Source organism: Petaurus breviceps, unplaced genomic scaffold (assembly GCF_028583685.1).
Source record: "Petaurus breviceps papuanus isolate PSGF00001 unplaced genomic scaffold, PetGlider_PUasm1.0 556, whole genome shotgun sequence".
Lineage (NCBI taxonomy): Eukaryota > Metazoa > Chordata > Mammalia > Diprotodontia > Petauridae > Petaurus > Petaurus breviceps.
Genome location: NW_027186374.1, coordinates 4,189,483 through 4,216,896, shown reverse-complemented (window position 1 = coordinate 4,216,896; position 27,414 = coordinate 4,189,483). Strand labels below are relative to the sequence as shown.

The 27,414-nt window shown below is 47.1% G+C and overlaps 1 protein-coding gene across 6 annotated transcripts in view; it reads left to right on the top strand.

The window, feature by feature from the left end:
- TET3 (tet methylcytosine dioxygenase 3) overlaps window positions 1–27,414 on the top strand; it is a 136,176-nt gene that overhangs the window by 95,196 nt on the left and 13,566 nt on the right. For all 6 annotated transcript variants that reach the window (XM_069102799.1, XM_069102798.1, XM_069102803.1 and 3 more), the window contains 5 exons: window positions 6,162–6,252; window positions 19,443–19,536; window positions 24,086–24,294; window positions 25,017–25,167; window positions 26,560–26,649. In XM_069102799.1, coding sequence (XP_068958900.1) covers window positions 6,162–6,252; window positions 19,443–19,536; window positions 24,086–24,294; window positions 25,017–25,167; window positions 26,560–26,649 — 635 coding nt within the window. The remainder of the gene's footprint in view (window positions 1–6,161; window positions 6,253–19,442; window positions 19,537–24,085; window positions 24,295–25,016; window positions 25,168–26,559; window positions 26,650–27,414) is intronic.

The following is a 27,414-nucleotide window of genomic DNA, read 5'->3' as shown; positions in this document are numbered from 1 at the left end:
GCATGAAGATGACTGGAGAGCATTCACACATGGTCACCACTCCAAAGACCAGGGTCTCCAGATGGGAGCTTGCAGAGGTAGGGAGGAGGCAGAGGCTGAAGCAGAAAAGATGGTCAGGAAATACCCAAAAGTGGGGACACAATTACTAAAGTTATCCCCACACACATTTATACCAAGGACACAAATGGATTTCAACTTAAAGAATCCATGTTCTGTTTTCTACACTTATACCTGTTCTGGTACACCAGATCCTTGGGAGCATTACCATTTCTGATAAAGTTTTAACTTATGTTGTAAAGGGGGACCAAGCCTTTATCCTCACATGCTTAGATGGTGTGAGAAAAACTCACTTTCTTCCTGGATATGGGACTTGTCCACTTTCTGGAGCCAATTGCCATTCATAGCCTATATAAGATTTAGTAAATGAAAGAGACAAATTGGATCAAGTGTTAAATTGGGCCTGATGAGGTAAGGAATTGAGAAGGGCCGCGGTACAATGTGCAAGGCGGTAGGTTTGGAGACCCCAGACCTGGGCTGGAGCTCGATCTCAGCCACTTACAAGGTCTCTTAGTAACCTTGCAAAAAATGACTCCTGACCCCAAGAAACTCACAACCCAATGAGTCTCTTCTCCAAGGGTGTTAGCAAAAAGGCCCCAATAATACAAACACATTTATGTGGTAGAATTACTTGCATTTAATTTTGAAAATCTGGAAACCAGAAAATATGCCCAGCACTTGGAAACTCTTTTGTCAGGTGATCCTATGATCCTCAACCAGAGAGCTAGCCTCATGCCCCCATCTGAGATGCCACCAAGCCCTAGTAGCCAGGAGACTGAGAGTTCCAGCAATGGAAACTCCATAAGAGATGGGCCTGGAGCATTTCTCACCCCTTTTTCACATCAGTGTTTAAATGTCTGTTGAATTAAATTAACTGTCACCTACTTTATGTTGGGTTTGTTTTTTTCATTTGACCAGTACACCTTGTTTTGGAAAGATATTTCCAAATAAACATCCATTGTACATTACTGGGAGAAAAAGATTACCACCCATTTACTGCAAAGAAGGGAGTGTTTTTTGATTTTGCAAGTATGGTACCCACATTGACCATTGAAATTGGCCGACTCTTTGCATCTCTCTGGTGATTTTATTTACATTATTATGTTCATCACATCTCTTGGTTTGGGCTTCATTTTCTTCTCCTCACTTCCTAGAATTCTTTCCAGCTTACCCTGAATTCTCCATATTTGTCTTTCCTTATGAAAAACTAGCATTCCATTATATTCCCATGCAAAACTCAGCAGTGCAGCACACTTTGGGCTGTATAGTTTATTTTTTAATGTAAGAAATGCTACGATATGAGCACATTTGTCTAGTTGAATCTTTTAAGTGACTGCTAGATTCTTGTGGGTGAAATTGTCCTTTGCCCTTCCGTCCGCGGTGCTCAGCCCGCTACCTGGCACATAGTGAGTGCATAGCAAGTGTTTACTGAGGCAACGTATAGGTCCAGACCCAGCAGTGGGGGAAAGGCAAATAGCTTTTTAATTTTTTAAATATAATTTTACAGTTATCTTGCAGAAAGGATGAACCAAGTCACAGTTTTGCCAGTGGGGAATCAGCTGCATGATATTTACTTTAGCCCTTCATTATACTTTTTTGTGAAGGAGAATCAGGAACATGATTCTCTTCTCTGAGTCTGACCTGTGGTATCTTCAGCCCAGGGTTTAGGCTCCAATACTAATTCCAATTTGAATTTGGAGGTATCTGGATAATTGACTTCAGAAATTTAAAAATGTGCTCTGAGCATTTCAGTCTGTGTATGAATGAAAGCACTTATTAAACACTTGCTGTATGCCAGGAAAATGTGGCATTTAATCCCCATCACAGCCTCCCCAGACTTCAGACCTGCCCTGCCTCCCACATGCAGGCACTCTGTGTAGCGGCACCCTCGCCTTCTTACCATTCTTCCCACAGGCTGTTCCATGCCCTGGCCAGACCCTGGAGGGCAATGCCCTCCTCTCCCCTCCTCCACTCAGAATCTTTGATTTCTTCCAAAACACAGCTCAGGCAGCTCCTTTTACATGCTTGCCCCAACTGCTAATACCCACACTTTTCTTCCCCAGTTAGATAGTAATGTATTCTCCATCTGTAGAAATATTTGTACCTCCCTGTGCACACACATTGGCTGTGTCCCCTCTTAAAATGTAGCTCCTTGAGGGAAGGAACTGCTCCATTTTTTCCCTTTCATATCCTCAGCTCCTAAAACAAATGTCTGGCACATAGTAGGCATTTTACAAAATGTTTGTTGGTTGGCTAACTGACTTAAATTCCTTCTGCTTGACTCCCGAGAACTGACTTCAGCCCTCTGAGGGTGAAATGGGTACTTGCTGCAAAGAAGATTTTGCCTTGACATTAGAAAAACTTCCTGACTATTGGGAGCCAGTGCAGGGGAGGAATTAAAGGGCCCTGGAAGCCTCACTAGATGATGGTGGTGATGATGGTGATGGTGGTGATGATGATGATGGTGATGCTGCTGGCTGCTTTGGTTTATTGCCTACTATGTGTCAGGCACTGTGCTGAGTACTTTGAAATGTTATCTCACATGAGTCTAGTGACAACATGGGAGGTAGATGCTATCATCCCCATTTCACAGATGAGGACACAAAGACAAACCCGGTAAATTCCTTGCCCAGAGTCACACAGCTGTTGAGTGTCTGAGGCTGGGTTTGAACTCAGGTCCTCTGACTCTTAAGCCCGCTGTACCACCTCTCTGCCTTATGCATAGGCTGTATGACTTTTGCCAGGGTGAAATAAAAGGACTTCTTAGTGGGTTTCAGGTTGGATTTGAATGGCATGGCATGCTTCCAAGATCTCTCAGCTCTGGCATTTGGGGATACTGGGCTCTTCTTACTCCCCTGGGAAAACTTGGAATGATCTCTCTCAGTTGCTCCCACACCCCATGCCTAAGTTCCCAGACTGCACTGCTCCCTCTTTTCTTTGACTTATCAGAACAAATTAAAACGCCTCTAAAACCAATGGCTTCCTGCCTCACCTTACCCCGTCCCTTTGCTAAGTCCATTCTACCTTCTTAAGAGGCCGTCCCTCCTCCTCCAGCTTTCTAAGAACTGACGCAGGCTTTGTCCTTGGGTCCTTCAGAAAGCTGTTATGATAGAAGGACCATCACCCACTTGCCTTCCCAAGGACCTGTTTCTGGTTGCCTTGTCATGCTCTTGGTCCTGTTTGGGCCCCATCATTTGGTTCATCCCCCTCTCCTCTGGGCCACTCCCGCTAGTGACCCCTCTCCAGTCATGGCATTCCTTTCTCTCATTTCTCTATCCCATGCAAACACAAGATAATGGACAACAGGAAGAGAGCTTTGGGTCATGTTTTGCTTCTGTCCTGCTAATAACACATAAGCAAACATATCATTATACAAAGTACTTGATAGACAAGTTCATGTGGTCTTTGTGACACCCTAGTGAGGGAGGAGCAATTCCTCCATTTTACTAATGAGGTAGCCAAGACCCAGAGAGGTAGTGTGGCCTGTGGGAGATCACACAGCTTATCATGGTCTGGGGCAGGAAGCAGACTCAGAGCTTCCCACCTCTATTCCAGTACTTTCTTCACTACACCATCCAGCCCTTCTGGACTGCAGTTTCCTCAGCCGTGAGTTGAGTTGCAAAGTCTCTCCCAATTCTTGTTAAGCCTATCATCTTTCTTGAGGATCAGTTTCCAACATTTTAAGGTGAGGATAGTACTACCCCTTATACCATCCTCATAGGATTGCTGCATACATTAAATGTGACTTGTTCCTGGGGCTGGGGTGCCACAAGGAGTTTTGAGGGTGGCACAGTGGAAGGAACAGGAGCTACTACCTGGGTGACCTTGAGCAAGGTAACTTATCTCCCTGGGTCTCAGTTTCCTTATCTGCAAAATTAGGTCCAGGTCGAATGGTTTAGACTCAGCAGGTCCTGAAATCCCTCCTGGTTGTCAGTCCATGATCCTGTGAATCTTTGATTTGAAGGCTATCTGTGTGTGTGTGTGTGGGTGTGGGTGTGTGTGTGTGTGTGTCTGTGTGTGTGTGGGTGGGGTGGTTTGTCTGTGTCACCCCTCCCCCCCCCAAGCAACAAATGAGTTGCATTGTTCTTCCTGGGTTGAGCACCTGGGTTCCGGCATCAGTCTCTCCAGCTGGGCTCAGGTCACATAACCAGGCAGTTCTCCTTTCTCACCTCTAATTTCTCCTTCTGAGTTTCTTTTGAGGCCCAGATGCAGTGCTGACAGTAAAAGGCTTGGCTAACCTTAAATTGTGGTAGAAATGTCCCCTGTAGCCCTCTTGAGGAATTGGGTGCAGAATTAGGAGTGTGGCATCCTGCCTTTGCTTTGGTCTTCTGTTTCCTTCACTCTTTACCACCTTAGAAACCAGAGTTTCTGGCTAGAGTTGAGGGTTTTCCACAAGGGAGTGGTGCAGTTAAGACCACAGTATAAATAGCCTTGAATGCTAGACTAAGGAATAGAGTAGGAAATGGGGAGCCAGTGAAATGGGAGTGCATCTCAGGTTTGCCAGTGAAAGGATTAAGACTAATCAAGCCCAGACTGACCTATTTTCTGAAGACACAGGGCCAGTTTGGGGGGGTCACATTCGGTTTGAAGCAGGGTATGAGGTGTACCAGAGCTTGTAAGGTAGAAGTTAAGACTGTGCTTTTTTCCCATATATTTCAAATTCTCTTTTACTTTATTTTCACTTCTGAGTTCTTTCCTTCTCCACTCCCCCTCCTCACCCATTGAGAAAGCAAGAAAAAAGAAAACCTGTTACAAATAAATTTGGTCAAGCAAAACAAATTCTCCCGTTGGCCATGCCCCTCTGAATGTTTCAGCCTATACTTAAAACAATGCACCTTGTGCCCTGCCTCATCCTCCAAATGTGCCCTGCCTCTCCAGAAAACATGAGATTCTGGGTCTGGTCATTCCTAATTCTTTCACTGGAAACTTTGAGAAGTATTCCCATTTCGTTGCCCCCCCATTTCCTACCAAATTACTTAGTCTGGCATTCAAAGCCATTTAGTTGACACTGGGCCCAACTGTACCACTTCCCTATGAGGGGATGGAGAGCCCTGGCATTCAATGACTCTGTGAGTCGATGGCTTGGTTTCTGTCTCCCTGGGTCCTTGTCACCCCTCTCCCTGTCCCTGCTGTTCTCAAACATTTTTTTTTGCTGCTGGCTGGCATTGTTATCTTTGCTAGGAGAGTTGGCACACATGGGACATGAAGTGTGCCTGAGCCTGGAGCCCTGATCGCACTTGGTATCCACTTTATAGGGACATTTCTTCTTGTTGAATTCTTTGGGAAGTCAGGGTCTGGTGTGCCCTGATCTTGGTGGCCATGTGTGTGATATGAGTTTTATTTATTTGGGGAATGCTATTGAGTAAAATGTATGTGAAGGAAAGCGATCAATTCTCTTTTATCTGAAGTAAACTAAACTCCCAAATCTGGGGGGGGGGGCACCCTTACAACCACGCTTTGCCCATCCTTCCCACCTGCAGAAAGCTTCTCCATGAAGCCTTTGTCCCTAACTGATATCAAGGGACATCAAGTTTTCTTAATTTGCCATGGATTCCATGTCTCTTCTTATGTGATGGAGCACAGGGACTAGACCTGAGATTTCCTTAGTCAGGGGCACTCTCAGAAGAAGAAACTCCCTGCACCAGTGCAGGTAGACCTGTTCTCTGCAGCTTGTTGTGTTTGAGTTACCCAGGGCACTGGAAAGTTATGGGACTTACCTAGGGTCACACCGCCTCTCCCTACTATGCTGCACTGTTTCACTACAGTCCTCACTATTGCTGTCATCTCCTTTAGGTATGTATGGTATGTCTCCCCAGTGTGACTAGCCTCCCTGGGGACAGTGACTATGCAAGGGTCTTAACATTCTAGGATCCTTGAATGGCAGAGCCAGTGATCATGTGTCCCAGTGGCCTGATTTTGCAGATGAGGAAGGGAGACCCGAAGACATCAAGATAGTTGTGTGAAGTCAGTCAGTGGCAGAACCAGGATTTGAACCCAGACCCTTTGGCTCCACATCTAGTTAGGTCATCCCCCCCCTTTTGTATGTACCAGGCATTTGACAACTGCTAAAATAATTTTATTTTTTTCTTTCCCTTTCAACCCAGAGCAAATAGTGGAGAAAGATGAAGGTCCATATTACACCCACCTGGGGGCTGGGCCCTCTGTGGCAGCCATCCGAGAGCTGATGGAGGACCGGTAAGTGGGACTTGGCCTTGATAGGCTTGGGAGCAACTTGGAATCCAGGTTCAGGAAAGTTAGAGACTGACCCCTAACTGTCCCATGTGGATTTCAGGGGGCACACAGACCTAATACCCAGTAGGTATTAGGTGACCCCATGGCCACAGGTCTCTGAGGTTGCTTTCTGGCCCTCAGTCGAACCTCACTTAGACCAGGGAACCATTTGTTGGTCCCATTATTGGTCAGTAGAGGAGAGAACTCAGAGCAGGAGGGGGTATAGAGTAGTTCTTGGGCAGTCAGTAGGAGCTCATTATAAGAAAGACCTTCCCAACAACGGCCTGTCTACAAATAGAATCATGAGCGACATTGAGTGAAGATAGCAATTCACCTTAGTTCTGTTGTATGGTTAGTAAATCACAAGAACCTCCCCCTCCCCCCAACATAATCGTCCCTCCTTCCCAACCAAGGGAGCCTCTCTTAGGAGGGAGCAGCGGGGGTGGAGCTTCTGGAAGGGCTGAGGACATTTCATACCCAGAGTCCTCCACTGCTCCCACAGCCATGACAGGCTGGTGCATCCCGTTGGAGTCTCTTCACACTCTTGCCCTTCCCTCTGCCATCTTTGTCACTGGGGTGACTCTTTCCCTGGCTTTTGTCACAGTGCATGAACATCTTTCTCTGCTTCTCTGAGCTCATTGCCATTGTTTCCCATGATACGGTGACATCCCTTAATGACGTGCCGCGGTCTGTGCAGCCACCCTGCAGTGGAGGGCATAGCACACACTGGGATTCCTTGCTATCAGGGGAAAAAACTTCTGCTGCATCTATTTTGGTGACATGGAGTCTCTTTTGTCTTTGATCTTGAGAGTCCGTATTTAGTGAGACAACTTGGTCCATGATTCTGAGCATTTTAGGTAACTAGGTGGAACAGTGGACAGAGAGCTGGGCCCACATCCAAATCCACTCCCAGATACTCCCTAGTTGTATGACCCTGGGCAAGTCACTTCACCTGTTTTGCCTCAGTTACTCTAACTGTAAAATGAAGCTGATAATAATTCCTACTTCCCCAGATTGTTGTGAAGATGAAATTAGGCACCATTTACAAAGTGTTTAGCCCAGTGCCTGGCACATAGTGGGCAAGATATAATTGAGCTGCTTCCATTACTGAGGGCACATGCTCTGTGGCTGCCCAAGTGTGATACGGAAGCCATGGTGGGCCAAGTATCCCAAGAGGACAAGACACCATCTGTGGTCCCTCTCCCCCCCGCCCCCCAGATTCCATGAGGGTGTCATGACCTTTCATTGTCCTTAATGCAGAACTCTGATATTTTAAGTGTTCAATAGAAGCCGTAGACTTGGGAAGTTACTAACTGTTTGCGATGGATACTAAGTAATTGCCTTTTTCCATTATACTACTTAAAAATACAAAGAAAGAAAGAGCTATAGCTTGTAGTGGATTCATTCAATATTAGAGTAAGTGGCCCCCAGCACCCAGGGACATGTTGACCAATGCCTCATTCAGTGGTAGGATGTGTGTAGACAGGGGTGGCATGCAGATGGAAGGAGCTAACTGCTTTGCTCCGCAGTCTGCCCAGGTCAAAACACAGCTGGATCATGGGGGTTACTCATCTGAGGAAGGCCATTGCTAATTGGAGAGTATGCAGGGGAAGACAGCAAGTGTTTTGAAGGTGTTTGGGTCATCTCAGGACTGATCGGAGAAAAGTCAGCCGCTTCAGCCTGGAACAGAGGATCTGGGTTGTTGGGGCACAGCACTGCTATGCTAACTGGTTCCCATATTTGCAAGGCTTTCACCTGGAGGCTGCAGAGAGACAGGCAGATTGGAGGGAAAGAGCTCCTGTATACTTGGGAGGTGCAGTGGGTTCCCCTTGCTGGGCATCTTTGAGCACAGGCTGAACGGTCACTAATCAGGGGTTTGGAAAGGATGGGCTGAATTAAAGGGCCTCTGAAAGGCCCTTCCAGCTCTTAGCTTTAGCACCAAGGTACCTAGATCAGAATCATTGATCTGGTGCCAGAAGGGATTTTACAGACCATCTTGGAAAAGCCTTTCCTTTTACAAGTTAAGAAACTTAGGCCCAGAGAAATGATATGACTTGGCCAAGGTAACCACACTGTAAGTGGCAGTGGCAGGATCTGGACTCACTCCCTGGCTGGCTACTCTTCCTACTGGACAACTTTGGCTCCAGTCTACTTCCTTGTACAGCATTCACGTGCTTCCGCTCATTTCACTTTGCGAGTCTAACTTCCTCATGTCACAGATGAAGAAACTGAGCCCCAGACCACAGAGCTAGCTGGTGCTCTCCTTGGAGCTGCTCTGAGTGACTCATAAGGGTTTCATGGAAAGGGGTGGAGGTGAAGAAATAGACGCTGGTGCCTCGCCCACTGGTGGCATGGTCGGTCACACTTATAATACTCTCTGCATTCTGAAGGACTTCCAACCCAGTGGGCCCGTGCCCTTCCATCAAAGGGGATGGAAAGGTCTGTCATCCTATCCTTGCAACCTCTTCAACGTTCCTGATGGACACAAAAGCAGTTATTGGCCATAGCGATTTCTGTGCCCATCACTTCATCCCTTGGAGCCTCCGTTTCCCTCCCTGTAATGTGAGAGTAGAATAGTGCCGATGTCACCCAGCTGTTGTGAGAATTCATGGCTGTGATGTCCGTTCAGAGCACTTTGGAGAGCTGGTTTTAAAGACTGCAAAGGGAAGCTGCTGTTGTCTGTGACCTGTCGAGTCATGCCCAGGACTGTGACCCCTCAGGGTTAAAGGTGGTGTCTTCTTGGAGGAGAGCGAGGCTTTGCCAAACTTTCCAGTGCTTGAAGTTCCATACACGGGGCTCACTTCCTCCAAACCAGTGTATGACCAAAGCCCACCAATGCTACAGGGGCTGGTAATGGAGATGGGCAGACTGGCAGGCAGGCTCCACACTTTGGATTCAAACAGCAGGAAGGTGGTTTTGTTTTCAGTCATGTGGACATAGGAGATGAGGCTTTGCTCCGGCTTCCTCACTGTCTTCTGTCTGTCTGTTTCTCCTTTCCCACTCCAGGAAGTCCTTCTATGCTAATGTGTACACACACACAAACATGTACAAACATATGCACACACACATTGTGTCTCTCTCTTCCCTCTTCCTTGTCTGTCCATATATTCCTAGTCCCTTTGTGCATTTATCATTTTCTCCCTGGTGGCCCTCTTTTTTTTTCTTTTTTGTGGCATCCCTATGGCTAACCCACCTCCCTGATGAGACACAGAAAGAAACAGAGATGGGGGAAAGAGAGGGAGGGAGAGAGAGGGGAGCGGGCAGAGGAGAGGGGAGAGAGAGAGAGCGAGTGAGCAGCATAGCCAAGCCAAAGGTGTCTGCCCAGCAGCCCTGCCCCACAACTGATGGCTCTCTCATCCCTCTGGGCCCTTGTATCCATCACCTGTGACAGGAGGTGGGCAGGCTGTTTCAACATTGATGCTCCTGAGACAGCCCAAGTGCTGCCCAGAGGTTGTAAGTCTTTCAGAATTGCTTCTCTTCTCACTTGCTTTCTGTGTGTAAATCATCCTTCCGTTTCGCTCCCATTGTTCTCCATTGGCTCCTCGAGTCCAGGATTCTCTGAATTCATTCTTTTGTCCTGCTTTATGGTGAAGTAACACTCCATCCCACTCAGGTACAACTTGCTGAAGCACTCCCCCAAAGTATGACATAATCTAGGATAACAGCATCAACTCCCGTTCTGGGTTTTTCTTTTTGCCCTTTCTTGTGACCTCCTTTGGGATCAGGAAGTTTGTTTTGCTGGTGATTATTCTTTCTCTAATACCCTCCCTCAACCCACCCCTATCCCTACTTGTTTTCCTCTCAGGTTGGATTTCTGCAATAAATGGAAGAGGGGGTGGGGAGAGTAAAGGAGGGAGGGAATAGCTGCAATTAGAGTTTGCAGCTAGGTGGAAAGAGCACTGGGCTTAGAATCAGGAAGACTTTTCATGAGTTCAAATCTGACCTCAGACACTTACTGGCTGTGTGACCCTAGACGAGTCACTTGACCCTCTTTGCCTTAGTTCCTCATCCATAACATTTGCTGAAGAAGGAAATGACAAATCAGTCCATTATCTTTGCCAAGGAAACCCCAAAATGGGGTCATGAGGAGTTGGGCACAATTGAACAAGTTTTTAAGACCTTATGGATGAAGGATTCTCTTTTCTATTTGGCACCAATGAATAGAGCCAGGGACCATTTTCCTTTGGGGTAGAGATGGTTTTCTTCTTTGTTTCTAACATAGTGCCTGGCGCAAAACAAGGGCTTAATAGCTTGGGAGTTCTAGGTAGTAGTAACATGAGTGCTTCATAGTTCTGAAGAGACAGATTTGGGTTTGATATCAGAAAACTCACCAGCAAATTGAGTAATCCCAGAACCAAATGTGTGCCGTGAACGGTAATGGCCCCTCCCTCATGAGAGGTCTTCACACAGAAACTGGATGAACACTCACTGTGCAGTTCATCATGGAGATTCCTTTGGGCTTCAGGTTGGTCAGGATGGCTAATGAGATTCCTTCCAATTCTTGACACTCTACTCATGTATATGTGTGCCTGGGCAGCCTTTGAGGTTGCTTCTAGCTCTAAATCTGTAATCCTCCAGTACACTCTAAGTATGAGAAGTGTTGTTCCCACTTTACAGGTGAAGAGACTGAGGCACAGAGATGGTCTTGTCGCAGATCACAAGTCTGGAACACAGCAAGAATGAGAACCCAGATACTGTTCCAAATCCAATGTTATTTTTGCCATTACCTTCTTAGAAAATCAACCCAACTTTTTGGGACAGATAGCTTAGGATGCTGCATTTGTAAATTACAGATAGGGTAACTGAGGCTCAGATAAGTCAGGTTGTAGAGGTAAAACTCACAGCTGGGTCTTTGGGCTCCCAAGGTCCATCTCCTTTCAGCTCTCCCCAGCTGCTTCTGGGTACATGGTGGGCATTTGAGCCAGCCTGCAGATGGTCACAGATTCTTAAAAATGGGCATCACTCTTGCTGCTTCAGGCTCTTTCTTCCTTAAGAAGTTGCAGAATAAGTTTAAGAACTTAAAATGTGACTTGGTGGGTGGTGGTAATGCCAGTCCCTCTGCTGATGCCAGTTTTCCTCATAGCAGTACAGCCGGGCAGCCTGAGCAGGAATGGGCTCTGAGTTAGCCCTGGGAACCCCAGGAGTTGCCAATGGACATCAAACTGGCCCAGGAGTAGGACAGCTATCTCTGGGTGCCAGTTCTGTGTCTGCCTACCAACATAAATGTGCCCATCTGTGCACAAGGGACTCCTGTCCTCAGCTCTTACTGTTTGGTGCTTCTTATCTGTATAGGGCAGAGGTGTGAAGATTTGTAAGGACAGAACAAGCATTTAACAGTTTGGGTTCTCAGATCCCTCCCAGCTTGGACAATCTGGATTCTAAGCACCCTTCTAGCTCTGCAATTGATAGAGTGGTGAGCTTGCGTGGTTTTTTTTTTTTTTGGTTTGTTTTCTTTTGTCTTTTGCAGGGCAATTGGGTTTAAGTAACTTGCCCAAGGTTACACGGCTAGTTTTTGTGTGTTAAGTGGCCAGAACCAAACTCAGGTCCTCCTGACTCCAGGGCTGGTGCTTTACTCACTGCACCACCTAGCCACCCCTGTGAGCTTGTTTTAAGAACGTGACTAGATTGTGATCATGTGTGTACATTACCTTAGCATGTGTGTATGTGTGTGATATACAAAGTCTATGTGTTAGAGTGAGTGTATAGGCACACAGGTATCACTCCATAAGGCCAGAGACTTTCCATCACTGCATGGAGATGGCCTTGTCTCCTTAAAGGCTTCCTTAATGGATCCAAAGCTTGGGTATGTCCTGCAGAGCTGGATAGTGGGGGCTCCATGCTCCCAGCTGAGGGACTGGCTCAGAACAAGATCAGACTCTCTTCAGCTTGTTCCTGGAGTGATGATTGATTTTGTGGTCACAGCAACACAAGAAGGAAGCCTTGAAAGGTATCTCAGCACCTTCCAGGTGGCTGCAGTCTGCACAGCCAGCCCCTCTCTGAGCAGCAGCTATGCTAGCACTTGGAATGGGCGCTGCTGGCTCTGGAGGGTGTGGATCTAGCTGCGTATGGGCCCATGTGCTTGCCTGCATGTGCCTCTGTGTGTATCTGTGTGCGCCTTTATTCATCCGTGATCGGTATGCAGGCCCTGGGAACTCCGCTGGCTTGGAGCCCTGATGACATAACTCCCCCCGCCAGGGGATCTGCTCCCTTTCTCATGCCCGAGCAGCTGCCTCAGGCCAGCTATGTAGGGAATGTCGCCTGACTGCAAAGCCGGAAAGTGGCCAAGACTCCCCCCACCTGGCAACTCTGTCCTCATTCCCCTCCCGGGCGCTGGGCCCTGTTGAGCCCTCCCCTCCAACTATCCACAAGAAAAGCCGTGCCTTCTTCCTTACATTCCTTGGGACTCCCATTCTAGCTTGAGTCACAGAGTTCTGGAGGAAGATCAAACCAAACATTGGGCTCCTTTCTTGGAAAAATGTTTGCTGTTTGGCACAGATCAAGGACCAGAAATTGGTGGGAGCTCGGGCGTGATTTTCACTGACCGAAGGTTGTCCTTGTTACCAACCCTGTTAACTGGCAAGGGGATTCTGGGTAATTGCACTCCAGCAACTGACTTTTATACTCTGGATTTTACCATAGTGGCCAGAGGCAGCTTTGGAGTCAGGATGCCTGGATTTAAGTCTTGTTTCAAACACATGCACTGTGTGACCCTCCCAACCTCTCTCTGTGAGTGTTGATGAGACTGCACGAATGCATGAATGTCTTTGGAGAGGATTTTTAAGTACAACATGGAAATTAGAGGACCAGACCATCCCCAACTTACCCCCTCTCCCCCCCCCACCAGAAAAAGTCACATGAATCCTTTGACTGACCTTATCTGTAGTCAGTATTTATTGGTATTCTCTGGTGAGCTGAGGTTGGGTTAGTGTGGTAGCCCCCCAATAGATCTCCTTCATCCAGGTGACTCTTATTCTTGCTCTCCAACAAGCCTCCCCCCACCCCCAGCACCCACTCAAAGGACTCTGCCCGGGCAGAACCAGCCTACCTCCCATGTCTGTCCTACACATACTCACTGACATTCTTTATGCTCTGTTTTACCCATGACTCATTATTGCTAATCCCCATGTCCTACACATGCCCACCAGGCCTTGAGAGTCACCCACCCTTTCATTTTAGTGGGGATTCTGATGTTTCATAATTCACCAATAAAGAGCATCATCAAGAGAAAGTTTCTCTCTCTGTCTCTCTCTCTGTCTCTCTCTGTCTCTCTCTCTGTCTCTCTCCCTCTCTCTCTCTCCCTCTCTTTCCCTCTCTCTCTTTCTCTCTCTCCCTCTCTCTACCTCTCCCTCCCCCTTTCTTCTGCCATTTCTCTCTCTCTCTCCCTCCCTCTCCCCCTCTTTCCCTTCCCCCCTCCTCTCTCTTCCCTTTGGATTTTATTAGTATAGGGTATAATGAGTGCTTGGTAAGAAAACTCTCTACCAATGCAGGATCTGAGAGTCTCAGTGAGTTATTCAGGCCCCTGACTGGATAAGGGACATACCCAACTTTTCCTGGCTTCAAGACTAGTTCTTAATCTACTTAGCCTCGCTGCCTAGCTTCATTTAAAGATGGGACACCTGAGGCTTAGACTAAGGGACCCTACCAGGGTCACACAACTGGTCTGTGCCAGAGGGACGGCATGCACCAAGATCTTCCTTACCTTGCGGCCAGCCTTCTAGTCACTGAATTTTTTGATTCTTATTAAAAGAATACTCATGTTAAAGATGGGTGTGGGGTTAGACTAGTCAGAAGCACATTGTAATTGCACAAACACAATCCATCTCCCTTGTTCCTTCCTACTCAGTTCTGAGTTTAGTTCATTTAGCTTTTGCCATTTCTGTCCAGGACACACATATACAGCTGGGGGCACTCCATCCAGCTTCTGGTCATGGACACTAGATCACAGAATATTCCAGTCACAAGTGACCTCAGAGACCATTTGTCCCAACCCATCTCTGAAAAAGGATTCCCTCTCCAACATCCCAGACTCCAAGCTCTGATCAAAGAGGCAGCTGGTAGCACAGTAGAGGGAGCCCTAAAGACCTTGGTTCCACTCCCACCTCAGGCATTTCCTAGCTGTGTGACCCTGAGCTCTTAATTTAACCTCTCTGGGCCTCACTTTTCTCTTCTCCAAAATGAGGCATCACTAAGGTCTCTTCAATCTCTGTAAGCCAATGACCTACACTGAGGGGAAGAACACCACCTTTGGGGCAAACCATTCCATTCTTGGATAGCTCTCATTGTCTGGTCAGTAGGCACTCTTCATCCACTTGACTTTTCTCCCCATGTAGATTGTTGGGTCAATCTCTTGAGTTCCCACAGGCTTCACTGAGGAGGCCCTGTGGTATTATGGGGCTGGAGTCCATTGGCACAGTGCCATTAGCATCTGGAGGGCCCCAGTCTTCTCGGGCCGGGCTTCTTTTCTCAGCATTTTGGCCCGGATCCCTTTTCACCCCTTTTCACATTTTGTGGGTTGGTGTTTCATGGCCTGAGGGCATGTGCAATGCAAAGTACACATGCTTTGGGTTCTGAACCAGGGCTGCAGTGAAGCTGGGCAATGCACAGGCAAGCACTGCCAGAAACACCGCAGATTCATTATGGGTCTGATTTTGAATTAATTTTGAGTCATTGCGATTCAGAAACCTTTTCCTCTTGCCACATTTTCATGATATGGGGTTGAGAGCCAGAGTTGCAGGAGGGCTGTTCTTGACACTCCTCCATTTGCATACCCCCCATGACAGCTTACTGAGCATCTGCCCCTCCTTTCTGGTTCTCTTGATGATATATCCCTGGATGGAGTTATCTCTGGTCATGTCTACCAAGGATTCTTGTGTGACAGTGTAGGTTAGTGGGTAGAGTGTTAGACATAAAATCAGGAAGATCTGAGTCTGAATCTTCGCTATAACATTAACTCTTCCATGGGATTGGTTTCATCATCTGTAATTGGGGATAAGAATTCCTATTGTATCTAGTTCCTGGAGTGGTTGTGAGACCCAAATGAGCTCATGCATGGAAAGCATTATAGAAATGTCAGCTATTCTTTTTTTTAAAAATAAATTTATTTGTTTAATTTTAGTTTATAATATTCAGTTCTGCAAGCTTTTGAGTATTAAATTTTCTCCCCCTCTTTCCCCTCCCCCTTCCCCAAGATAATATGCAATCTGATATAAGCTCTACATTTACATTTATATTAGACATTTTCTCATTAGTTATGTTGCAAAGAAGAGTTATAACCAATGGAATGAGCCACGAGAAAGAAGAAACCAAACAAAAAAGAGAGAGAGCAAATAGTATGCTTTGATCTGCATTAAGTCTCCATAATTCTTTCTCTGGATGTGGATAGCATTTTTTGTCATGAACTCTTTGAAGTTCTCTTCGAACCTTGCATTGCTGAAAAGAGCTAAGTCTATCAAAATTAGTCATTGCATAATGTGGCTATAATTGTCTTCAATGTTCTGCTTCTTTTCTCCTCACTCAGCATCAGTTCATATAACTCTTTCAAGGTTTTTCTGAAGTCTGCCTGCTTATCATTTCTTATAGCACAGTAGTATTCCATTATATTCATACATTCAACTTGTTCAGTCATTCCCCAATTGATGGGCATTACTTCAATTTCCAATTCTTTGCCACCACAAAAAGAGCTGCTATAGATATTTTTGTACATATGGGTCTTTTCCTATTTGTATGATCTCTTTAGGATACATTCCTAGAAGTGGTATTGCTGGATCAAAGGGTATGCACATTTTTATAGCCCCTTGGACATAGTTCCAAATTGCTCTCACATCTTTGGATCAGTTCACAGCTCCACCAACAATGCATCAGTGTTCCAATTTTCCCACATCTTCTCCAGCATTTATCATTTTCCTGTTTTGTCATGTTTGCCAATCTGACATGTGTGATGTGGTACCTCAGAGTTGTTTTGATTTGCATTTCTCTAATCAATAGTGATTTAGAGCATTTTTTATATGACTACAGATATCTTTAATTTCTTCCTCTGAAAACTGCTTGTTCATATCCTTTGACCATTTATCAATTCAACTATTCTTAATTGTCCATGGGGGAGGCACCTTCTTGGAGGGCAGAGCTTTTATGGTTATATTTTGTTCTCCTGAGTTGAGCAATTGTTGGTAGTCGTGGTGGGATCCATGGTGGATTCCCTAAACTTCTCAGGCCATTGTGAAGTGTGAGATATCTCATAATGAACATGACCTCCAGGTCACCTTTGTTGTGTGTATGGATATTTCTCTGTAGAGACAAGAAAGTATATGGATGGGTCACTTTCCTCTGGGTCATTTTTGTATTTTTGGATGATGATGCTTTTTGTGATTGTTTTTTTCAAGAGAATTGGGTACTAGGATGTTAACGTTTAAAGGACATACATTTGCTGTCATCAATAATGACATGGGATTGCTACCAAAATACTGCAAAACCTGTCCAATTTCCCCTTCCAGTGTGGTTTGGGGATGCTCTCACTAAGTAGGTCATAGCCTAACTCTAACCCTATTAGAGCTCACATCTGTGATGGCTCCAGCAGATTTGTCAGACTTGGACCAAACTGGGAATTGGCCAAAGCTGCACATTTCAGCTTAATTTTAAGAAGAACTTCTTTACCATCTGAGCTATCTAGAAGGCAGATGGATATCCTTTGGAAGGTAGTGATTGCCCAACATTGGAAGCCTGCCAAAAGACAGAGAGGCACTAATACTTTATTTTTAAATATATTTTTATTTATTTTATTAAATATTTCCCAGTTACATGTAAAAAAAAATTAATATTCTTTTTTTTAATTCCAAATTCTCTCCCTCCTATCCCTCCTCCACCCGTTGGGAAGGCAAGCATTGTGATGTCATGCAAAACATTTCTATATTAGCCATGTTGCAAAAGAACACACACACACACACACACACACACACACACACACACACACTTTTTTTAAGTTTAAAAAATATGCTTCAATCTATACTCAGCATTCATTAGTTCTCTCTCTGGAGATGGACAGCATTTTTCATCATGGGTCCTTTGGAAATGTCTTCATCAGATCACTGGATCTTTCAGAGTTGATCATCCTCATAAGACTGCTATTACTGTGTACATGGTTCTCCTAGATCTGCTCACTTCATTTTGCATCAATCCATATAAGTCTTCCCAGGTTTTTCTGAAACCCTTCCTCTCATCATTCCTTATAGCACAGTAGTATCCCATTGCAATCACGTGCCATGACTTATTCAGCCACTTCCCAATCGATGGGAATCCCCTCTTTTGCCAATTCTTTGGCGCCACAAAAAAGAGCCGCTATAAATATTTGTGTACAAATGAGTCCTTTTCCCTTTCCTTTGGTCTCTTTGGGATACAGACCTAGTAGTGGTATTGCTGGGGCAAAGGGTAGGCCTGTTTGGTTGTCACAAGAGTGGTTGGGCCCCTGATTGTGTATTAGTGTTCCTTTCTTTCTATTCCCCTCCAGCTTTTGTCATTTCCCTTTTCTGTAATGTTAGCCAGTCTGATCGGAATGAGGTGGTCCCTCTGAAGTTGCTGTAATTTGCATTTCTCTATTAAGAGTTTTGATAGAAGTTCAGGTCTCCTTGGAAAGGCCTTTGACTTCTGAGGTGCCATGTTTGGTATCAGTGGAGAGAGGCAGCTGTGCTTGGAATCAGGAAGACCTGGGTTCCCCTCTTCCCTCTGATATATAGTAGCTGTAGGATTGCAGACAAGGCCGTTGATCTGACCCTCAAGTTTCCTCATCGGTAGAGCCAATCATTGGATCATATGCCAGAGCTACAAGGAGCCTTAGAGGCCATTGAGTCCAACCCTCTTATTTTATATAAGAGGAAATGGAGGTAGAGAGAGCTGGTATGTATGTGAGGCAGGATTAGGCCACCAAGCGGGCTTGTTGTGAGAACTGAATAAGTTATGTACCTTCAAGCTCTCTCTAATTATTCTGAGACAGCTGGATGATGCAGTGGACAGAGAGCTCAGTGCAGGCTCAACACCTGAGTTCAAATCCCCCTCAGACATTTCCTGTGTGATTTTGGGCAAGTCCCTTAGCCTTGCTCAGCCTCAGTTCCTGTATTCATTAAGTGGGAATAATAATAGTATCCTCTTGAATGGGTTACTGTAAAAATCCAAAGGGAATCTATGCAACATGCTTTGTGACCCTGAAAGCACTGTAGAGGGGAGCAGGTGTTCTCATCATTGCCATTTTGGATGTTTGGGGGGCTGATGATGATTCGGGCAGCAGGCTGAGCCGCACTGCTTCTCTTTCCCATTCTAGTGGAAAACATGGCCTTTTAAAAAAGGATTGTAGTAACCAAAACTAAGCAGAAAGCCTCTGTATAGAAAACCATCCCTGAATGCCCCTGAATTCAGTAAGTACCACCTGTATGCAGTAGAGGCAGCAGGGCCTAATGGATGGAGCCATGGCCTCAAAGCCAGAAAGTCCTGAATTCAAGCCTCTTAGGCTGGCAAGTGCCCAGGGCAGTTCTGTGAGGTGACAAATGCCCATGAAGGTGCCCGTCTGAGGACAGGGAAGGTCCTCATCAACTCCTTGGACTGATGAAATCATAGATCCAGTCCCTTACTCTTTTATCTGTTGGGTATTTGGGGTCCATTTATAGCTATCTTCTTTTTTTTTTCCTTTCAGAGATATTGTTTCCACTTAAATTTGGTGTTATTTTTCTTACCTATATGTTCTCCCCTCCCCCCTTTAGAGCTTTTATTTAAAGGTATCATCTGGAATCAGGGGTGACCTATAGTCCAACTAGAAAGAATTTCAGAGGTGACTGGTTTTTCTTTTGAGCTTTCTAAGAGTTACCTAAAAGACATTCTTAGAGAGGAAGAAATGTTCCTCTCCCTTTTTTTGGGAGGGGGGGCAGGGCAGTGAGGAGGGGACCATGGGCACAAAGTGTCATAAACATGGCCAGGTATAGTTACTGCATAACTACATTTTTTTTGCTTACGATGCAAAAGCCCTACCTTTCTGCTACTATTGGAATGTGCCCCTGCTCCCAGGGGGTGTTGTGGCTCTGAGCCTTCCTTCCACTGTGACCCACAATACATCCCCTGGCACTGGTCGCTGATGGCCCCTTCAGTGGACTAATGGAGTGTCTTTCTGTCCCTAGCTATGGAGAGAAGGGGAAAGCGATCCGAATTGAAAAGGTTGTTTACACCGGCAAGGAAGGGAAGAGCTCTCGGGGCTGTCCCATCGCCAAGTGGGTAAGTGTTTCTGCTGCACCAGCTGGGCTGGGCCAGCCTACAGCTCAGCCTGCTTGGCCTTGGCTCACCCTTGCAAATGCAGCTTGTGTCCTGGGATGGCCCCAGGCTCAGGTTTCTCATTCGTTCTCTTGTTTCCATGCGGACAAGGACTGGAGATGCTCTCATTTCTCATTTCATGCTCTAGCCTGGGTTTGTTGACTGACTCATTAAATGACTGCTTGAATAAAGAGCTGTTCTTAGCAGATACTGGAGACAGGGATTGATCGTTATTTATTGAATATTAAATGTAAGTAGGCATCTCTAAGACTAATGATTGGAGATGGTTTGCCTTGGTGAAAAGGCAGGTGAAAAGGAAGAATCCCCTACATCAGTCACACATGACTCCCCCTTCATGGTCACCCAAGGGAACCCAGCTTTGTACTAGGTATGGTAGGTTACAGAAAAGAGTCAAATTGTCTGTGACACAGTGAAGGAGAAGTGACCAGGGGAAGGTGCCAGGGCTGAAGTTTGGGGTAGTTAGGGGAGGGGGTATCAGGACAGAGAATTACAAAATGATCCCCCACCTCTCTAGGAGCTTGCAGGTTAGGGGTGAAGGCTGTTACTGAGCAAATACACAGAACACAAGTTAGAATGTGGGTGCTGGCCTTAGGGAGACTTTGTTCAAATTCCACCTTAGACACTAGCTGTGTAACCTTGGGCAGGTCACTTAGGAGCACTAGGCCTCAGTTTCCTCATGGGTTAATTCAGGTGATTGGACTCAGTGGCCTCTAAGGTCCCTTGAACCTCTAGAGGTATCATCCTATGATAAATGTGCCCAAAAGAAAGACAGAAGGATAACTTTGAGTTGGAAGGCTTCCTGGAGATGGTCCCTGTCCTTGAGAAATAACCATTTCTAGACCACCTACTATATTCCAGGCACTGTGCTAAGTGCTTTTTACAAACACTATTTCATTTGATCTTGATGACAACTCTGGAAGGGAGGTGCCATTATTATCATCCTTATTTTACAGTTGAGGAAACTGAGGCAAAAAGCAGTTATATGACTTGCCCAGAGTCACACAGTAAGTATCTAAGGCTAAATTTGAAGTGGGTCTTCAAGACTGCAGGCCTAGTATTCTGCACCATCAGCTGCTTCTGGGGAAGAATTTCTGTTGGTGGCAATGTGGTGGGTGGTCAGAGAACCAAGAGAGACCAGATTTGTGGAAGCTCAGAGAGGGGGAGGATGGTTGGCAGCGTAAAAGGCTGCAGCCAGAGAAGATGAGGGCTAAGAACAGACCATCAGATTTTGCAGTGAACAAAGTCACTGGGAACTGTTCGAGAGCAGTTTCAGTTGAGTGATGGGCTTACAAGTAAATGGCCGGAAAGAAAGTCAAAGCCTTTTTGAGGAATTTGGCTGTGAAAGAAAGGAGAGGTATGGAGGATGAGAGGGTGAGCAAGTGGGGGAATTGGGGCCTGGTTAAAGGCAGCAGAGATCAAACCAGTGACAAAGTGAGATTCAAGATTGGAGAGGGGCTGAGAGAGGTTGCAGTGTGCTAGGGGTGATGGGAGCAGATAGGATCATGGGCACTCCTAGAGGAATCAGCTACTCTGTAATTGTCAAAATCTACCACAGCAACTACAGTGATGTATGTGGATGGAGAGGATGGGAAAAGTAAGCCAAAAGTGGTATCATGTTAACTAAGGGTCAGAGAAGGATCAGGACCGGCTATAGGACCTGATACAAAGTATCACAGACTCAGGCACTGTGTCCTTTGGTTTTGTTCCGATGTTTTTTCTTTGTTACAAGGGAAGGCTCCGTGGAGACAGAGGGCCATGAGGTTGGGGGAAGGTGGATCTATCACCGGAAATACTGTAATGTAAAAACAGAAATAACCATTGCTTTTGCCAAAAAAGAAATTGGAAATAGGGAGACGGAGGTATAATTCAGGGCCAGAGGAGGAGCTTCCTGAATGCTTGGAGGCAGCAGGGGATGACCAGAACCAATGGGGAAAGAGTTACTAGCCAGTCTTCCTGGAGGTCGAGTTCCTGCAGGGCCGCCTGGAGCAGAATGAAGTAAGAAGGCAGAGCGAGGTCAGTGGGTGTCTGTGGGGAGGACCGTGGCCGGCAGGATATGATTTGGGGATTTCATTTGGTAGACAGTGAGTTGCCACTTAAGGTTTCATGAGTGGAGGATGCCTTCTCTAGAATGGAGCTCTGGCTACCTCTAGGAATGCCATTGCTAGGCTGGGCATTGTCCAGGGGAATAAGTCCCATCTGGTGACATCTCTTCTCAGCGCATGTTTCATTAGGATCGTGTGAAGAGAGAAGAGGCAACTAACCATGCCAGGGGTGCTCGGGTATTTGAAGAAGGTGAGCTTTGCTCTGCTTGGCCCCAGAGGGCAGAGCTCTGAGCAGTCGGCAGACACAGAGACATGCAGTTTGGTTTTTCTGGAAGGAAAAGCTTGTAGATTGCAGCTGTCCCAAAGGCAGTGAGGTTCTTGTCCCTAGAGGTACTCATTCTGAGATAAGACCGCTCCTTGTTTGCAATGACATGGAGAGGATTCTTGCCACATCCAGATTGGTCTGGATGGTATCTGAGGCCCCTTCCATCTCTGAGATTGTAGGAGGGAGAAAGAACCTGTGGTATTCTGTATCTTGGTGTTTGACCCTTCTCTTAGGGAAGGGATGAAGGAAAGAAGTGAGCAAGGATGGGAGGGAGGAAGAGAAGGAAGGGAAGGGAGGGAGGGAGGATGTTATGGTGGGAGGGAGCGAAGGAGGAAGGAAGGAAGGAACAAATGAGCCCTTACTGTAGGGCATGCTCCCTTGGTTGATTTTTGATACATTTGCCATGTACACCTGTGGTAGGGCACCACAGAGAGGCAGGCCCTCCTGGGATCTATCCCCACCTGCTCCCCTTAGGCCTTTCTCTGCTTTCTAACATGTGGATCTGAGTTATGCTGAGAGACACTTGTGCCCTGGTTCTCGGGGGCATTGATGTGTTTCTGTACATGAGCATTTTCAGGCAGCTATGGGGAGCCCTGGGGTATAGGTCTGAAAGACAACTCTTTGGTATGCCCCCAGACATTTCCTGCTGGCTCAAGAGCTGTTCCCAGCATCTTATCCTGGGATAAGGCCCAGGCCTCACACAGATGAGGGCTCTGGTCACTGATAGCTATTGCCCCTGAACTGTGAATGCTGTACCATGTGGAAAATCAACCCTTGCACCTCCTACTTTCTTGATTCTTTGATAGTTCAGTAGAGTTCCCAAACAACATAGTTTGGTAGAATTCCCAAAACAAAGGAAGAAGTGCTGAATTTGGTGTCAGAGTACTATGGCCTCGAGCAAGACACTTGACCTCTATGGGACTCAGTTTCCTAATTTGTAAAATGGAGTAGATGATCTTGAGCGTCTCTTCCAGTTCTAAATCTATGACTCTGTGATCTAAATGAGGGGAATAATGATACCTCATCGACAGGTTCAGGTCCTTCACCTCTACCCCTTCCTTCCTTTTGTCCCCATTTCACTGATGTATAAATCAAGGCACAGTGTATAACTGACTGGTTCAAAATCGCATGGCCTCAAGTCAAACCTTTGCCAGCCAACCTGATTCAGAAAAAAAGCCAAAGGACTTGGGTTTGAATCCTGGCTCTGAAGTCTGACTTTGTCACTTGCGTGACTTTGGGCAAGTCGCTGTACCCTGTTTGTTTCTTCATTTGTAAAATCACGTGGTTGGATTTGATAACCTGCTCCCGTCCAGCTCTAAATGTGGGATTTCATTATTTCCTCACAGTTGAAGTTGTCCATGTGGAATGAGCCCTCCAGAGGGTCATGAACGTATTCTTCCTAGAGAGGTTAGATAGCTGCTTGTCAAGGCTGGTGTGGAGGGCAGTCTTTGTGGAGGTGCGAGCTGGACCTGGAGGTGCAGGCTAGACCTAGAGGTGTGGGCTAGCCTTGGAGGAGTGTGCTAGATCAGATGGCCTCAGTAGAGGTGAGGATCAAATATCTAGGCCTGAGAACCTCGGAGACCATCTTGTTCAATTTCCTTATTTTCATTTTGAGGAAATTAGAGCCCAGGAAGGTCATGACTTAAAAGTCCTGAGGACAGTACCTCCAAAGCCATCTAGTCCACCCTTACATTTTTACAGATGAGGAAACTGAGGCCTGGGGAAGTTAAGTGATTTGCCCAGGGTCCCAGGGCCACCAATCATCCAAGGTGATATCTGAGCCTATGCCCTCTGCCAGGGGCCAGTGCCCTTTCCACTGTGTCCTGGCATCCATGTCAGCACCTGTGGTTCTCTGAGGAATGTTGTTGAAGGGCTCTTCTGGCTGTAAGATTAATGAGAGCGTCTAACCTTGAGCAAGTGTGTTCCCTTCATTGGGCCTCAGGTGGCCTCAGAGGTCACTTTCCACTTTAAATCAGGTTCTACTGCTGTGGATCTGGTGCCCTGACGAGGACAGGAGCTTGTAGGTTCCCTTGAACTGGAAGCAGCAGGGGCTGCCCTGGAGCTGGTTCTTGCCTCTGGCTGGGCAGGCCTCACCAACAGTCTGGTCCCTGTGTTTGTGCTGTAGGTGTACCGACGATACACTGAGGAAGAGAAACTGCTTTGCTTGGTTCGCCATCGCTCGGGGCACCGCTGTGAGCAGGCTGTCATCATCATTCTCATCATGGTCTGGGAGGGCATTGGCCCAGAGCTGGGGGACACTCTGTACCGGGAGCTGACGGAGACACTTCGCTGCTATGGGAATCCCACCACCCGGAGATGTGGCCTCAACGATGAGTGAGTCTGCACAGGCCCACAGGGAGTGATGGGGTGGGGGGAGGGAGACAGGCTGGCAGGGGCAGCTGGGCCAGACCTGGGCTTGGAACCACAGCTTCTCCTTTGCCTTCTGATTAAACCAGGGGTGCGAACCTGGGCTGCTGTGGTAAAGATCCTTGCTAGCCATGTAGTCCCAGGAAAATCATTCAACTATTTCTCAGGGTCTCCAGCTGCAAGAAGCTGGTGATAATGCTTCCCCTAGAGTGGCTGTGCAGGTCTAACCTGCAGCCTTTCTGGGACTCAGTGTCTTCTTCTGTGAGATAATCATGGTTGCAGAATCAATGGTCACTGAGGTCCAGCTCTGCCCCATGCAGAGTCTAGGGAGAACATTGAGGGGCTAAGGGCAGGTCAGATCCTGGGGCTTATGCAGGATTGGAGGTGAGGAACTGCCCTTCCACTGCCCTCACGGAGTTTACAGTCTGGTGGGAGGGGGCAGGGAAGAGCATGTGTGCAGGTAAGTCTCTATAAAATGAATGCAGGCTACATACAAAGTAGTCTGAGGGGCCAGGGGAGTTCCTAACATGCCCCTTAGGGGCACAAAGCAAGACATCAGGTAGAAGGTGGTGCCTGAGCTGGGTGTGGGGGGAGTTCTGCTGGTCACCATGGGAGACATGGGGCGGGGGGAGTCTGGATTTTCAGGGTGACAGTTTCCAGATCTATAACGTTTGTGGCTTGTGTTGCAGTCGAACCTGTGCGTGCCAGGGGAAAGACCCATCTACCTGTGGTGCCTCCTTCTCTTTTGGGTGCTCTTGGAGTATGTATTTCAATGGCTGCAAATATGCCCGGAGCAAGTATCCTCGAAAGTTTCGCCTTGCAGGGGACAATCCTGAAGAGGTGGGCCATTCTCCATTTGTCCCTTGCTTGCATGGTGCTGGGTCCCTCTGGGCATGAACCACTGAGGAATGGCTAGCCTATTATGGGAGTGACTCCAGCCACTGCTGGCTCCAGCTGGATGGGCCCTAGACAGGCCCTCAGCTCTCCCTGTACCAAGAAAGAGTGACCGTTGCTGGTGACCCTTTCTGGCACCTGGCTTCTGCCTCTCACATTCCCTTTCTTCCATGCTCTTCTCCACATCAACCTATGATGATGCCTTGGGCCTCCAGTTATCTAATGCTCATGAACTTAGCCCCCACCCTGGGGGTGGAAGGGACCTAGCAGCCCCTGCTGCTCTGTACCTGGTGAATCTGGCTGAAGTACCTGTCCCACCCCCTGCTGGATTCCATGAACAGCTCTGCCCCAGACTGGCTGGCCCAGTTCCCCAAACCATGACCCTCCATTTCACTGTCTGTGACATGAGGATAATCATCATATTGAGTGTTCAGATGGTGAACTCCATGAGCCCGGGTGCAAAATTATCCCCATTTTTTAGATAAGGACACTGAAGCCTCAGGTAGGTTGGTATTCAGTCATGGTCATACAACAAGTATATGTCAAAGGCAGCATTCACACTCATGTCTTCTGGATCCCAAGCCCAGGGCTCTATCTATTACATCCCCTGCCACCATTACTGGGTGTCCCAAAAATCTTAGTGCAGCCTTCAGGTTCAAGGGCACACGTGCACTAAGACTTTTGGGACACCCCGTATGTTTATCCTGTTGGGAGTTCTCTTCCTACTTTTCCCTTAGCCCCAGCTGCTCACAGCTCACACGTGAGAACTAAGGACATGTGCAGCCTGGAAGATGTAAGATATGTTGTTTATTCTGAGCTCAACTGAGAGGAGTCCTGAAGAATGAGACATAATCCTGTAGTCTAGTAAGAGGGGGCTTCGAAAGCAAAGTCTCTTTTCTAGAGCTGTAAGAAATTTGACCAATCACTTACCTCTTTGTGCTTCGGTTTCCCTATCTGTGAAATGGGAATCTTAAAAGCCCACCCTTCCTTCTTCCCATCCTCTGTAGAATAATTTGAAGGCCATTGGTTCAATGGCTCCATGAGTCCGTTATGATGGATCCCACCCCTTCCTCTACATAGGTGGCATCTCTGCCATGCCCCAGAGCATCAAGCCAAAGTGGTATAGTACAACTATATGGCTGATGGCCTTACTGGCAGCCCACATCTCCTCTCCCACTCTCTAGGTGGTCTGCCTACACTGCTTTCCAGTGCACCCAATCCTCAGTGACATCATCAAAGATCAATGCCCACACAGCCCCAGGGTAGCACCTTCAGCATTCAGTTTCCCTAATAGCCCCTTCCTGCCTGGGTATAACCTCTTCATTCTTCCCTTCACAGGAGGAAAATCTTCGGAAACACTTTCAGAACCTGGCCACTCAAGTCGCCCCCCTGTACAAGAAGCTCGCTCCCCAGGCCTATCAAAATCAGGTAACAGCCCCACCTGCTACCTCCCTCTTCCATCTCTGAGGGCATTGACAATAGCCTGCATGGTGTTGGACGGCCCGGATCTGGCTTCAGCCTCTGCCCCATCTATTTCTTTGGGCTGGCCACTTCATCTCTCTAGGCTAAAGCATCTCCGAACAAGTTGGGAGACAGCAGTTAATGAGAAGAACAGAGAGTTCTTCGAATTTAAGGCTGGAAGGATGCTGAGTTACTGAGTCCAACCTCTTTGTTTTGTAAATGAGATGGTTGAGTTTCAGAGGGGCCGTGATGGTGATGAGATGGTCTGAAGCCCTCTGATCCTGATTCCCAAGCCCTTTCCATTGGACCAAGTCTCCTCCCTTTTGCTAGTAGTTAAGGGTCTCTTCATCCTTGCACCCAGGTGGCTATACTGTGGTACACTGAGGAGACCCCAGAGACCAAGAATGCCCCCAGCCCCATCCCAGTGGGCGGGGGGGGGAGTGTCTAGGCCACTTGGGCCAGCTCTCCTTCTTAGGCTGCTTTCCCATTCACCAAGCCTGAGCTGCTTCCTCTCCTCCTGCCCACCCCCAGCTTCCACACTTCTTTCACATCTGCTCCTGGCTCTTACTCCCACATGACTGTGCTTACATGACCTGGGCTCAGGGTCAGACGACCCAAGGTCAGATTCCAGTCTCTCCACTGCCCACTTAGATGACCTTGAGAAAGTCCCATCCCTGCTGTGGCCATAGTTATCCATCTGTAAAATGAAGGAGCTGGACTAGGGGATTTCAT